This window comes from Mercenaria mercenaria, chromosome 11 (assembly GCF_021730395.1).
Source record: "Mercenaria mercenaria strain notata chromosome 11, MADL_Memer_1, whole genome shotgun sequence".
Classification (NCBI taxonomy): Eukaryota; Metazoa; Mollusca; class Bivalvia; order Venerida; family Veneridae; genus Mercenaria; species Mercenaria mercenaria.
This window is the reverse complement of record NC_069371.1, coordinates 37,344,947-37,360,797: the sequence shown is the minus strand read 5'-3', so window position 1 is coordinate 37,360,797 and position 15,851 is coordinate 37,344,947. Positions and strand designations below refer to the sequence as shown.

Below are 15,851 nucleotides of genomic sequence, written 5' to 3'. Positions count from 1 at the left end.
TTTATATAAACCCTACCTGATACAGTGTGAGATAATTGCTCATAGATTTGAACTGATCCAGTAAGCGTACATGTTTAATTATCTAATCCGTACGCATTATGAGGATTGCACAATAGCTAAAACTGCTTATAAAGGATTATTTGATTATACTAGTAGCAAGTTTGCTATAAATACAAAAAAACTTCAATATAATTGTAGTCTAACAACTACTGCATAGTTAAAATGCAAACAAAGAACTGATTCAATAATCTACACTAAAATGCAGACCTGAACAGACTGAATGCGACAAATCGATTTTCTAGTTCAAGTCAGACTTTTCACAAAATACGAAGTCAGCAAGTTTCGTTTTGTATTCAAGGAAAACGTTTTTATAAAATCCTTGATCAGCATTTTTGTCTTTCAATTAGCTGATAATGAAATACTCGATCAGCAAGTTTCATTCTTTGTTCAGAGAAAATATAAAATATGATACATATAAGAAGAGATAATATACACTTTGAATGACTTAAAGGGTCATACTGCCTTTGATTAAATGTGGCTGCCACAGTTTCTTATTATGAACATAGAATATATTATTTTCTTGTTAAATCCAATCTTTGATAATTGTTTTTTCATGTATTTGTCATAGGTTTCATGACAATCTACATGACAGTTTAAAGAATAAATTAAGGTTACAAAATGAGAAATCATGTCAATATCGTGAATCATAATTCTAATATCAATGACAGTTCTAGTGTATACATACAAATGTCTATGCATGCAGTTATTATAGAAACGCAATGTAAATTCCATAATTCTATAAGGCAATCAATCGATTGAGTTTCAAACGTGACAATTATAACTGTTCCTTCATGCATGTAAAGCCTTTACGACGAATCTAAACAGAAAATAAACTGCAAAATTAATGCGCAGAGGCCTTTGTTCTAATATTGACGAACATATTTGAATTGTTTTGCTAACACTCAATGCATTTGTTAATTTGTCTTTTCTAAGCTAAGGTTCGTTGCAGGTTTCAATTATTTTCTGTTCATATATAATTTTCTGGCTTAATATGTCCTTATTTCTAAATGTATCGCCGGAAAGGATGATGGATTACATATCAGTCGACAGAAGGAATATACGCATATGCTTTTTTTTTTAATTAGTGATACTAATTGTATTTTCGCTATAAATCATTGTTTATACTATTATGGGTTTAACAGCAATTTTTCCATCAATACAAACAAAACAATGTTTCAATCAATCTAGTAATACACATCCGTCATATTTATTTAAACTTTGACATTCATAAACGAAATATGGACACAAGTTTGACTTAATCAGATATCAAAAGAATTTATCTCGTGAACGGCTGTAAACAGAAGATAAAGAACCTACAAGCAAGTACAAAACTTTATCTGTTAACCAAAGATATATTGCAGAAAATTACCTTGTTGAAAGTCAAACGTTACTAACATAATGGCGGAACAGTGTGAAAAAGAGATTTTAAAACTATATGCATATTTGGAAAAAATTGCAAGTACGGAAGACAATGATATAAATGATATAAATGGACTAGAAAATCATTTTGAAAATTGTTTTCCCTCGAAAACTGAGGACCCGCATAAAAAAATTAAATTAGGACTTCTTCAGAATGCAGAATTTCTTACCAAAGGCAAGATTGAAAGATCGCATAGACTAGAAATCAATGCAGAAGATACAGGAGATACTTTTTTGAATGGGGATTCGTTGCTATTACGTGCAATGTCAATAAACGTGAAGAAGAACAGCCCCCGAAAAGGAATTCTCGACAAAATCATCAAGTGTATAATAAAATACTGTCCGGGGTTAATCAGTTTTGAGAAGATACATGAAAACAGTAAAGGTGTGACCCCAGTGCATCTAGCAATTGTGCAAGAAGACAAAAAACTTCTTGAGATTATGGCAGACACACTTAATAAAGATGTTGACACAAGTCAGCAGAAAGCAAAATTAAAGAGAATCCATGCAGAAAGCGCCATATTTCAAGATACAGTCATGATGGCTGGGACTCTGCTTGGGGTCGCTTCTTTAAAATTCAACGAAGAAATATTCTGTATCCTCCTTAAGAACTTTGTATCGGAATTGGATGCTACAAACGAAAAAGGCGATAACATTATACATTCCTTGATAAAGTATGCACACATCAAACCAGCAACGCTCGAGTTAGTGCTCAAAATGGTCAGTTTCATTTTGGATTGTCAATTTATCAAAAGAGGATCAAAGTATGAGGGGAAAAAAGCTTTCTTTTGGAATCGTCAATGGACTTTCAGGAAGCAAGTCTGTAAACTACTGATGATGACGAACAAAGAGAAACTCACCCCACTGCAGTTGGCAGCTAAAAGGCAGCAGTTCAAAATCTTTGACGTAATCATTCATCATGAGGTATCTTGATATTATCTTTCAAATGTTAGTGTTTGCTTCAAACCTATAACTTTGTTTTTCTCCAGATATACATTTTCTTATATTCTTTATAGTTTCTGTCTACTTTAATTATTCTGGTCGAACATAATGTTCTTCTATATACCACTATAAAAACAGTTCTCAATAGACGCCGGTTATAAAGATGATGCTAATAGTTTTGTAACTTTAATGACAATATGATAGTCTTTATTCTTTAAAACTTACAAAGCCTTCTGAAACCTCCTTTAAATGAACATGAAATTATCCAAAGCCAAAGATGTTTTAGGTATTTTTTTTCCATTAGATGTGTAAAAAAAATTAATGTATCTACTTTTCCGACGTATCATGTTTATCGCCATTACAAATTAGTTGATGTTTGGCGAGGACCAAGTAAAACTCTCATTTTGGAAAATTTCAATCTTCAAGACTAAAATGAACATTGTAAAAAATCAACAATTTACGTCAGTATGACACTCCGTTTCCGAACGCTTAACAATGAATCACTTAACCTTCACACCTATGTACCCGAACCTTGATTTTATCGTCTTGTAAGGAAGTCATGTAGCTGGTTTTCAGAAGGCGGATGGTTCTTCGCCGGCACTCGACTGTGTCTGAAATACTACCAAGATGGGCGTCTGGCTTCATTTCAAATTATTTCAAACTGGGAGTGCAATGTGACTATACATGTGTACACTGACATCAACATAGAATTATGAATTCTTGAAATATCATAGAGATATGAAATGCATTTAACTGTTCTTGCTTTATTGCTTCCAGGTATACCTTTCACGAGAATCTAACGACGGTCTCTTTAATGAAGAAACATACGACATCACTGAGATCGATACGCTTGCAATTGAAAGTGATGTCAATGCGTCACATGTAGAGGACATCAAAACCGAGCATCATGAATCGGTACTAGAATATGTGCTCCATCATCAGACAAACAACGCGTTCTTATTTACCAACGTTACGCCAGTAAAGGAGGTGATAAGAGAAAAGTGGAAGTATTACAGACCTTGGTTCCTTTCATGGTTTGCCATTTATCTTTTCTTCATGGGTTTTCTCTCATATGCTGCTGTATTAAGGTCACAGATGACGACACCGATCTCGGACAAGAGTACAATTCAATTTACATATCCTGTGACAAAAAACGTTTTTGTTACAGCTATTTCAGCGATTGGTTTGCTTTTCTCTGCATTGTTTGTTTCAATGGAGTGTGCAAGGAACAAAATTAAACGATTTCGGTCTCAAACCTCTTCAAAGTTTACAAAACGTATTATTCGTCACTTTAGCATGCCGTATTCAAACGTCATGTTTCGGATGTACTTTGTCTTATTTTCATTTCTTCTCCTGTTTGATTTCTTTTTTGCCGCTATTGGTGAGTCAGGAGATATGTCTGGATACGAAAACTATTGCCTGATTTTCGCAATTATAATTGGGTGGTACCTTGTTTTATTCTTTCTTCAAATTGTCAAAGCATTCAGTTTCTATACTGTTTTGATTCAGAGGGTTATTTCTGATATGATAAAGTTCGCATTTGTCATGGGCATATTTCTGATAGCTTTTTCTATTGCAATGTTCATGATTATGCAAGGCGCTAACACGGAAGATGAGGATTTTAACAATTTAGGAAAAACGATGGTCAAAATGTTGACTATTATGCTTGGTATCGGAGAATTAGACATACTGTTTCAGGCTCGACAACCGATTTTAGCGGTTACAGTCTTTGTTCTTTTTGTTCTTTTAACAACAATCCTTTTACTCAATGCACTTATAGCAATGATGTCCAATTCATGCACGGACTTGATGAGTAACAATGCCGATGTAGTAGCCACAAAAATGCATTATCGTCTTCAGAAGTTATCGGTTATTTTATTTCTCGAAAGTTTCCTTCCCCGTAGATTTTGTAAGGAGGTCGGTACCCTAAAACAGATGCCAAGATATGACAATGAAAATAATAAAGACCAGATCAAACAAAGACGCATGTGGATGAGGAATTCCGTACACGGCCATGAAGGAGCGGGGTCTGACGCATCGGAAGAGCCAGTACAGCTTACACATAACAAAATTGATATTTCTAGTTTACTGGGAAAGATTCTGCCGAGAAAGAAAACTTCAAATAAAAAACACAAAGTGTTTCCTGAAATTCAAAATACAATTGTTTCCACCCTACAGGGTCAGCAGTCATTGAACAGGCGGCTTGAAATCACAGATATTGAACGAACAAGATGTGACACCTGTCAAAATCATTCCAGAATTGTTTCCCAAACACAAGAAATAACGGAATTTTTATAATGGATGAGTGAATAGTTGGATTTTACGGCGACTCGACACAAAAAGAGTAAATATCGCCGAAACGAAATGAAGTTGATAAACATTTATTATAAAATCCTACATACAGTCAAAACTTGACAAAATAAAAATTAATGCGTATAAAACTTATTATGTTGAAATTGTAAAGTAAATGCATGTCTGTTTCAAAAGAAAGTAAAACAGTGTCAGCAGAAACTGTGAAAAAAAAAATGTCCAAGGAGTTATTCTCGCAAATCCTTGCAATTGGTTGAAATATGTTTAATATTAAGTGGCGTTTGTCTTAGTGTCATTCATGCTGTTCTTCTTCCTTCAGAAGATAAGAATGCGTCAAATGGGTATGACCTATTCCGTAGAACTTAAATGTTCTTTGATTTCATAACTATAAAATTCAATTCAAACATGCTTTAGAAAACAACTGCCTTTAACGTTTTGATTCTTAATAATAAAAAGTTAAATCCATAGTTTTGTCTTGAAAACTAAATCTATCACTTATATATTATACGTATTTTATTCTTTATAAATTGCTTTATTAAATGGCTATAACTATTCTGTAAAACATACGGCTTGTGACGGAAATCAAAGTAATTGGAGATCCGATCTAGCATTTTGCAGCACTAACCTGGTCGACTTTCATTTATGTTCATTGTTTTGGTTTAGTGCAGATTAATTAATTTACCTCAAGTGCTTTACGTGGGATATGTTCGTGATAACATATTTTTCAGTGGACTAATAAGTAATTGAATTACATATATTCTTTTTTAGAAGACCTTAAAGTTGATCATATTCTAAAACATAATCAAATCGAGATTTCAGTGTTATACTTTTAAATGTCATTGAGACATCTATGTTTTTTACATTTGTTTTATGATTCCAAATTGTTGTTACAATGTCTACCCAATGGTAACGTAAGACCCTGTGCGAAAGTTCACACAAAATGACATACTGGGGTTCACTGTTGCTTTAATGTTTTCTTACCATTGGGACATGGAAATGTGTTCCATATGCGATAATACGCTACAACCATTTCGTCTAACAAAGACGGGATTAAAACAAGACATAGTGGAGATGTTTTATAGGATCTGGAAGTTTAATCCGTTATGTTGTAAAATGCCGACATTGTGTCTTGTTTGAAAAATGCATTTCTTAAATATATGTCCGTCCAGACATAGCAAAGTATGTATATAGACGATATTTATATACTTGTATATTGAATATGGGTCCCCGAGAGATGAGACAATTGCAGTATTTTCATAAGCGCTTAACGTGAGGGAAAGACAGACAATTGTCTCACTTCAAGGCCAGCGTGAGACATATATAAGAGTATAAATATATTATATGTATATAATAACAAGCATGTTGTTAGTAATATTGTGATGTTGAGGTGTATGCATAAGTCACTAAAACATCTTTTCCATTTTATTGTGCTCTGTTGAAATATTGTTGACATCCTGTAATCAAGATGAGCAGTCAGATAATGTTCTTATGTAAATATTTCTTATAGTTATTGCTCTGCTTAAAACCTTCGTGTGGTAAACATGGGTCTTCTTGTTTTATTTGTTGAGGCGTGTCTATATTAAACGTAAGCATGATTCAGTTTGATTTAAGTATATGTAATGTAGATTGATAATAAATTATTAATATCAAAATAAGTTTTAACGTTCTCGTATTATTACTTCTTTGCATGTCATACCTTTGTAAAGTTTCGATAATGAGCTGGGATATTTCATAGTAAATATGCAATATTTCACCATCTCGCTGTCAGCCGTTCCTCATTTATTACCTCTTATGATCTGACTAAATAGATCAGAGTCTTTTATCATGTACGCACTTCCAAAACGATCTTCCTATAGATTTAATTTATCTACACAGCTTAAGGACATTACATAACTTTACTTCAATGTATACTCCAGTTTCATAAAACCATAAATTTCAGCAATCATTTGTGTATGTTAAGGTATGGACAGGATAAGAGGGTGACTAATTTGAAATTGGTATTCAAATATGAGAACTGCAAATGTAAGAACTGAAGCAAAATTTAAATTAATTTTCATGACATTCTTTTTTTCAATTTTCACTTTATTACTTAGAATATTACGTAACTGAGACAAACAATTTTACTTTATCGTAAATTCCAAAATGTGCATATAAACAAAAATGTTTTCTTTACTTCTAATGTCCAAGAAAATTTCTGGATATAATAAAAATGTTACAAAAACTGCACATTTTTATCACATTGTTTACAACGGACAACATTTTTTCTCTTTTTACTGTGTAACTAACTTATGTCATATACATAAGGAAACCGTTAAAGAACACGGGTTTCTATGTTGTTGTTTTTTTCTGCGATATTAATATATTTCTTGAATTTTTATTCATTTTTGCTAGGGGCCATAACTCTTCTGTCTGCTGTCAGATGTCTGGTTCAGAAAAAGTCGTCCTTTACACACGTTTTAATGGAACGCTTTAACATGCTTAAAGATAATAATTGAATTGTTGATGTATGAATTCGTGGCTATATTACCAACAGCTACATTTTCTTTGCTTTCCGTTGTCTTACTTATCTCTCTTTTCATTGCATGTGCCTTTTCTTTAGATAGAAACCAACTGATTCGCTTTTTACCGACAAAATCTTGTTCATAATTTGTTTATTTCTATTAACGGGAAGTATCTGATAGCGTCTGAAAACAATTCAACAACTAGTAGAATATATATTTAGAAGACCGACCGCTGCGTAATATGCTGTGCCGTAAAATCTGCTGAAAATGCCCTTAGATGCAACTTGGGGGCCGTAAAGCGTCGCCCTTTACTGGGACTCTGTACTCCTTATTTCTGGTCGAATGGGACAATTGATTTTGTTCAAAATGATTAAAGCCAGCGCTAGGGCTTAAAATACACTGCCAGCACAGTTTATGATAATTGTTCTTCACAATAAATAGCTGAATCGATCCAAACTAATTTTCTGCATACCTGTAAAACCTGAATAAATAAATACAACTGCACATATTAATTGAAAAATGATTTTTTTTTTCGTGTCATTGCAAGCATTATACTATTGCACAAAAACTTTAAAAGATAGCAAATACGTTATATAATAGGAATACAATATAATTGTCGCATTGTTAAAATGTTCACAAAAGAATGCTATTTACAAAATCGATTCAGCTTGTTTCTTTTTCTATTCCAAGACTGATCGATGGTCTTGCCTAGTTTCGTTTTGTATTCCAAGAATTGTGTATCACAAAATCCCGAGTCAGCATTTTTTTCCAAAAGTATGTTTTTCAGCACGTTTCATTCGTGTGATACTCTATGAACAAACACCATTTTCACAAGTATTGCATGCACTTATCTTTGTCTTAGTGTTATTGAATGTCTTTGTAAGTTGTTAACCTTTAATCACAAAAACAAATATATTTTAAATCGATAGTTCTTTATTTTAATCGCTTAGCTTTATTAAGTTACCTGAATACATTTAATCAATATTACAGCACTGAATCATGTACTATTTTGTAAAGCGAATAATTGCATCATGTATAGTACTTGCATGTAATTCATTTACAAAGAGATTGAAGCTCAGGTATGGGAAGTCGACAGGTCGAGCCGCAAAATTGTACAAGAATGAATACCAGTTGGCTTTCTGACTGGTGACTGGAATCAAAGTTTGTGGTTTGATGTTGACAGGGCTGCTCTTTATTTATATGTTTTGGGTTTAACGTCGCACCGACACAATTACAGGTCATATGGCGATTTCCAACTTTGAAGGTGGAGGAAGAGTCCAGGTGCCCCACCCCCCCCCCCACCCCGTGCAATATTTCGTCACGAGCGGGCACCTGGGTAGAGCCACCAAGCTTCCGTAAGCCAGCTGGATGGCTTCCTAACAAGAAGAATTCAATGCCCCGAGTGAGACTCGAACCCACATCGATGAGGGACAAGTGATTTGAAGTCAGCGACCTTAAGCAGTAGGCCACGGAGGCTCCCAAGGTCAAAATGACTGACACTGTCAAAAATGCGGTGACTCGGCTATAAACAAACACTTTACTTTAACCATTGTACTGACGTTATACTTATATTATTTTTTCTCACACATACACAGTTAATTGAAGGCTCCACAGCTGATTAACAAAGCTTTTTGTTATCAGTTGTCATATATGCCGCATCCGGGGACCTCGATTCGTTGTAATGTTGCTTATGAAGCGGTTTTTTCGCCTGCATAACTCAAAATAGAGAGCGCAGATCTACAGATCGCGGGGTCCTGAGTTCAATCCCCGGGTGGGGCGAGCGTATGTTCTCCGTGACGATTTGAAAAAAGAACATTCTGTCAAACATCATTTGTCCTCCGCCTCTGATTCATGTGGGAATGCTGGCAGTTAGTGTCAGAAACACTGGATAGTTTAACTTCCCGCCGTCACATAACTAAAGAACTGTTAAAAAACGGCGTTAAACACAAAACAAACAAATAATAGGGCGGTTTATTCATTGTATAGGCAAAACTCGATACTAGGTTTGTTTAATCTTAAATGACATATGCATCTATTACAGGGGTTGGACGTTAACTATCTAATCATTAAGCTGTTTTTAAATATTGAAATGTTGATGTGTAATGCACAACGTTACGGACTTCAGTATTCATATTGTTTCAGATATTTAAAAAATTGTTACTCTTTGATTTTTTTATTAAACATTTCTTTCTCTGGTTAATACTCCTTTTATATAACAAAATGATTTCATTCAGCATTTTAAGTGGTAAAACAAGATATCATTAACACATACAAATCATTACAACATCACGGGGGCGATACATCAATAGAATAATCGCGATGCATATTTATGCAAATCCCGTTTTCCAAACATTGTTGATATCCTACAGGCTGCTAAAATGGTAGAAAGTTCTCCATGTCGCTGATATATGTGCCAGGTGTTTGGTCTCATCAAGGTTGTCCAGGATTCGTTAGAAGTGAAGGGCCGCTACTTGGTCTAACTAAATTTTCGAGCATCTGACTTTACAAATTGAAATTAAAACACACAATGGTCCAGCGAGCTGGTCATAACGTATCTTAATCGTCTGCCAACGGTCATTTCAATTTACTGCGGACTTGGTAACAGTTCTGACCGAGTCAAAGGCTCGTGGCTGAAGTAGATACTGTTATTATTCTCCATTTATTTTCCATTTATAACATACAATATGCAAAATAAAAATACAATGCTGCACATGGCCGTTCATACATTACATTAGCTACATAAGATGATTTTATTACACTATCAATACCTAAAACCAAACATGTGTATCTATATAAAAAAGATATTTACCAGCTACCAAGGGCATCCACATGTAAGAAGCACCGGAGCAACAGTTCTTCCAGAAAATTATTATTGTCAAAACCGCAAATCGACAAGCACAGAGTAACAGAGCTCTACATCGGCCTGACTAGGAACTCATTCACACATTTCTACAAAAGAAGGACATGCCAAAGGTCACCCATGCCAGAATGACTCTACCCCCTGACATACCAGCTCCATTGACCATGGCCACAACTAACACTGACGCAACATCCCACCAACATGCACCAACAAGTCCGGGGGCTACCCCATCCCTAGGACTAAAGTCTTAATACTCAACACAGGGGTATGTAGAAACTTCTAGCAGTCAACTAAACAAGATTTACCAGAAGAAACAGCATGTTCGACTGTTTTGATTCTTGAGGGTTAAATAGGGCATACTTGAGAAACTAAAGCTGTCACTGGAGCTAGTAATACCTTCAATGTGGATAATGATGTGTAACAACAGTTTAAGTTTGAGTCAAATCTATTTATTATAAACTTTTTAACTTGAACATCATAGCTTATCTTTTTTCCAATTTTACATTTAACCCAACAAATATCGTTTATGTATTTACTGTATATACTTTTTATTTCCCCATCTATTAGGATTTAAACACATATACAATGTAATTACTATACACAAGTACGACATGTAACAATGTAATATATATAACAAACCGGGTATATATACACTGAAACACGCAACAATAATTTGCCATATCACTACGCGTAGCTACTTTCGATTGCGAAAGCTTGATAATGATGAAGACGAGTAGAATGCTGATGCTGCTGCTAATGCTGCTGCTGCTGCTGCCGGTGATGATAATTAGGATAGTAATCAGAATTCATTGCTTACATTAACCTGAATTAAGATCGATGAATGAAAAATCTTGGCTCGTCGGAGAAGAAAACGCTATTCCATGGTTGCCGTAACTAGCAATGGTCAGTATGTGTCCAATTAACACGATGTACGCGGTGACGTCGCGTCATAACACAGCCATTGTAAGGCCGACGTCCACGTAGACCACCCTTGGGCAAATGATTGCGTACAGTTTGGTCAGATATTCGGTTATTATTTGTACCAGGGGTGTTAGCAGCAGTGGCAGTAGCAGTTTGGAAACGATTGCATAGGTGGATGTTCATGATACAGCGGTCTTGCCCAGGCGTCGTGGCGTGCAGACGTCCACAACGTGGTAAATATTCCGTACGTCGTCATGTGGCTTGAAAACGTTGCCTAAGGTTTTGAATAGCACAGCTAGAACTGCCAACAACCATAGCGACATCATTCGTTGATATACCAGCATTAAGCATGTCAATAGTTTACGTAAATTTGGTGGAATTCTAGGCTTATCAAAAAGAAAGAAAACTGATTAAATTTCATTTTCTTTTTCAACGTCTTTTTCTTATTGACAACAAAGTGTATAAACTGAGACTGAAAGGTTTGATTTTATAATCACGGATTATACTGTTCCGTGCATGCACGATGCAATCGATTCAACGTTTTTGCGTACAATCCAGTTATGATTGGTTTCATTTCACTAATAATCGTCCGCTCGGACATAATTATGTAGGCCATTTGACATCTTCATTTCCTTTTATAACATTAAAAAGATATGTATAGGAATAATCGGAAGTTTCTTCGTTTTTGTTCAGTATATATTCATTTGTATTCTCAAAATAGATTTTTCTTATTAACAGGTATGGGATCAACATATGTAAGATGGGGACGTACAACCTGCCCGGCTGATAATGAATTAGTGTACAAAGGTTGATACTTTGCTAGTTCTTTTATAACTGTCTTATAACATGTATAAACATTTTCAACTATTGCATTTCCATTAACTCATCTATCTATCTGATGAGTATCTGGGATTAGTCAAGCTGAAAGTTTCTGAGCGTGATAAATAGAGGATATCAAATGAGAGTAATTCTTGAATGGAATTAATTATTAGTTATTTGAATGCCATTATGTTGTGCAAGCGAGCATAATATTCATTTATTCCATTCAGCACTGAAACTAGAGGAATTTAATAATCTATCTATCACATACGCAGTAAAAATAAATGAGAACAAATAACACCCAACATTATTAACAAGGAAGCTCCATGCAATAATTTGAGCCACGCCATGAGAAAACTAACATAGTGGCTTTGCGACCAGCATGGATCCAGACCAGCCTGCGCATCCGCGCAGTCTGGTCACGATCTATGCTGTTCGCTTTCAAAGTCTATTGGAATCGGAGAAACTGTTAGCGAACAGCATGGATCCTGCCCAGACTGCGCGGATGCGCAGGCTGGTCTGGACCCATGCTGGTGGCAAAGCCACTATGTTTGTTTTCTCATGGCGCGGCTCATTTGATTACTTAAGCTCTGTTAGCTTGAAACAGTTCCATTACGAGCATAGTGGAATAATAGCTTAGTGAAATTTGACAAACTTGATAATCTTAAGTTATTTGTCTTGTTGAGCATGTATGATTACAGCTTTTGTAATTCGCCTTTATAACCTAATTAAGGGCCTCCTTGGCCGAGTAGTTAAGGTCACTGACTTCGAATCACTTGCCCATCACCGATGTGGGTTCGAGCCTCACTCGGGGTGTTGAATTCTTCATGTGAGGAAGCCATCCAGCTGGCTTACGGAAGGTCAGTGGTTCTACCCAGGTGGCCGCTCGTGATGAAATGATGCACGGAGGGGCACCTGGGGGTCTTCCTCCACCATTAAAGCTGGAAAGTCGCCATATGACCTATAGTTGTGTCGGTGCGAAATTAAACCAAACAGAAACAAAACAATAGCATCCGCGCAATATCACCTTGTAATATCATTTACGTAGACGAAAACATGCGCGCACATTTGATAAGATAAGATTAGCCTCAGATAGCATTTCTTTAACCCAAACTCAGCACACAAACAATAAAAGCAGTTCTGTAAGAAGCCTGAAACACCCGTGATACTTTTATTTTAAACCAAATACTGCAGGCTATGGCGGCGGATCGGATTACAGGGTGTCTGGAGGTGCAGCAAACTGGCTGTGTCTCTCGGACCAACCACAATGGGGTTACTATGAGGAGAGTGTGGCTTCAGGAGCGCAGGTAATTCTCGCTACCGGACTCCAACAGGTCATTTATGAAGGATATACTTCAAATTGATATTGAAATAGTTGAGAATGATCGTTTCTCTACATCCTTACATATCAATCATAGTAGTTTAAGCTAATTGTTTTCACTATCTCAGAACCTTTATTGTGATTAACGAATCTATTTCAGTTTTGTTGACCTGACATGAAGATTCCATGTTTTTCCATTGTTTCTGTTGACAAGACGATTAGTATATTTCTTGACATGACAAATATATTTCTCTGTGTCAGCTTCCGCTTGCTTGGACTCAATATTATGACATATTTTTGTCCTTTTAGATCCTAGAGTCCAGTCTATACATTTCTGTATAAAACAATCCGAGGGATCTTTCTATATCACAACAGCAGTCTAAAGTGGCCGAGCTGTAAAAGGTCTCGCCGTTGTCCGTTGAGATCAGAGTCTATTATATCAGTATAACAGAATTGCTAGTGGGTATTTCACTACCGCTCATGAATATACTCAATCAAACTGAATATGCTATTGTTTTGCTTGGTAACGTTTAGTGCAGTTTTTAATTTTATTTAATGTTTGTCAAATATGTTGGTTCTTTCCTAGTTCTTTTCTGTATTTAAGATATTACTACAGTAGGCTTTTTATTTTTGGGTACTTGTTAGTATCGTTAGAGGTATTTTTTCGCACTTACGTCAACGGAACAATTCCTTGTAATAGGACGTTAACATTCTGATAATTATTAGCCTCTGATTGGCTTCCAGAATAAAGCAATATATTAAGTGCTACCAAATAGTACTTGTTACTGATGGAAATAGTTTGAAACGTGAAGTTAGCGGTTATCCTCTTTAATTTACAATTTAACTATCAACATTAGTTTTATGTCAATGATCAAAGCGTCATAGATAGGGAGATTTTTATCGCTGGCGCTTCCATCTCGGGTGTAACACCTTGTCCATGAGAAGCTTCAGAAACGGAATACATGTTGTTTGTATTCTAAAAGTACTTCAGTGTGACTATCATCTGTACCAAATATATTGTTGTAATAAGACAATCTAACTTTTAGACACAAAATGACACGTTTGATATAAACCTTAAATAAGATACAATTGTACGCTTTTAATCCTGTAAACTACACTGGAAGTAAGTGGTATTCCACGTAATTTAAGTATTATCATATAAATGAAAAAGACGAATTTAAGATAATTTATTTGTCTAGGTCTATGGAGCAGAGTACGAATTCAGCGATTTTCATTATAATGGAGGAAGCAAATACTTCAAGCATAACCTAAATGATGAGGACGCTCCGTGTTCCCTTTGCAGATCTGCGCGGTCCAGTGTGGCTATGATCCCTGGACGACTGGAATGTTTTCCTGGATGGACTAAGGAGTATAGGTATCTGTGTTTAAGTCAAGATCTAAAACGTATTAAACACTACTAAGAAACCTACGCACGCATCATTTGTTTGTAATTTGTATCAATTAATCTAAACTATTTTATCAATGAACAGGACTGGTAATTTACTGTAAAACCATAATATTAATTTCACAATTTTTGATGTAGTAGTTTGTTGTCGGTTGCTTGACAAGGTTGCTTAGCCCGACGACTCGTGATTCTTCAAATTGATAATGTGATAGCTGTATTTCTTACATTCATTGCGTAATCTTACTGTTCTTGTTAACAGTGGTTATCTGGTGTCTGGCGCACACGTACACACATCGGCGTCTGAATATATTTGCCTAGACAGCGACGCTGAAATGCTTGCCGGTGGAGTGGCCAACACAGACGGACGAGTTATCTACCTAGCAGAAGCGACCTGTGGAACGCTGAAATGTCCGCCTTATATTCAGGGCCGTGAACTTACATGTGTCGTATGTAGCAAATAACTTGCCAATTAAAATGTTGATTGTTCTCTTACATACTTGTCATTTTCAACATGTTTTACCATTTTGAGGTTTGAGCAAACCCTTTACTTTATCTAGGGACCAAACGCCGCTCTTCATGGAATTACACGCCACAACACGTTTATCATTGAAGGTTCCATGTTCACCGCCGTTTGAATACATCTGCGGATGTCTCTAAATTGCTTTTTGTACTTTTAGCATGTGTAAATGTTGAGTTCTGCTCAACCCGGGGCTAGAGGGCGTGGACGGTAGCATGCATTTCCACTACCGTCCATGAACAGGCTCAATCAAACCGAGCCTGCAACATTTTCGTTTTTGTCGTGTTGAGCGACCTGTGAAATTTCCACTTTTCTCTATTTGATTATTCAGTCAACTAATCTACATAATTTTACAAAATGATTTCATTAAATTTTCTATGTGTAGTCGTAAAGGCTTCAGCCAAAGAGTATTAGTCAATCGGAAGTATTCAGTTTTGGATAATTGTAACATATATAACTGAAACATTGTAGTAGAAATCAAATTCGATATAATGAGGAGATGATGTATGTAATCATGGAAGTTGTCCTGACTGAAGACGTTAGATTTATGCAGCAGCACATCGTGTGTCAGACAATAACACTTCTTTCGAAAGTTTAGTATTGGATCTGAGTTGTTGTTTGAGGTATTTCATACGGATATAAAATATGTACACATGTAAATAAAATATATGTTGAGGCCTGGTCTTTACACAAATTTATCGCATTGTTTAATGTTATATTCAGCTTCCTTGGTTGTTTTTATTTTTTTTGTTTATTTCGTCGCAAGACGACGTGAG

The 15,851-nt window shown here is 35.6% G+C and overlaps 2 protein-coding genes across 2 annotated transcripts; both read left to right on the top strand.

Moving 5' to 3' along the window:
• Positions 1–934: 934 nt before the first annotated feature.
• On the top strand, positions 935–6,387 carry LOC123532015 (transient receptor potential cation channel subfamily V member 3-like). The gene is made up of 2 exons (XM_045313347.2): positions 935–2,403; positions 3,199–6,387. Exons 1-2 carry the CDS (start codon positions 1,459–1,461, stop codon positions 4,717–4,719), a joined length of 2,466 nt encoding a protein of 821 aa, XP_045169282.2. The 5' UTR covers positions 935–1,458; the 3' UTR covers positions 4,720–6,387.
• Positions 6,388–11,706: 5,319 nt separating this feature from the next.
• On the top strand, positions 11,707–15,050 carry LOC128546521 (uncharacterized). The gene is made up of 4 exons (XM_053517161.1): positions 11,707–11,820; positions 13,027–13,139; positions 14,353–14,528; positions 14,818–15,050. The coding sequence occupies exons 1-4, from the start codon at positions 11,754–11,756 to the stop codon at positions 15,017–15,019; spliced, it is 558 nt and encodes a 185-aa protein (XP_053373136.1). The 5' UTR covers positions 11,707–11,753; the 3' UTR covers positions 15,020–15,050.
• The last annotated feature ends 801 nt before the right edge of the window (positions 15,051–15,851 follow it).

Coding starts and splice junctions, on each gene's coding strand:
- LOC123532015 (XM_045313347.2), top strand. CDS start 1,459: ATGGCGGAACAGTGTGAAAAAGAGATTTTAAAACTATATGCATATTTG. Junction 2,404..3,198: donor ACGTAATCATTCATCATGAG/GTATCTTGATAT, acceptor TATTGCTTCCAG/GTATACCTTTCACGAGAATC.
- LOC128546521 (XM_053517161.1), top strand. CDS start 11,754: ATGGGATCAACATATGTAAGATGGGGACGTACAACCTGCCCGGCTGAT. Junction 11,821..13,026: donor TAATGAATTAGTGTACAAAG/GTTGATACTTTG, acceptor CAAATACTGCAG/GCTATGGCGGCGGATCGGAT. Junction 14,529..14,817: donor GGATGGACTAAGGAGTATAG/GTATCTGTGTTT, acceptor TCTTGTTAACAG/TGGTTATCTGGTGTCTGGCG.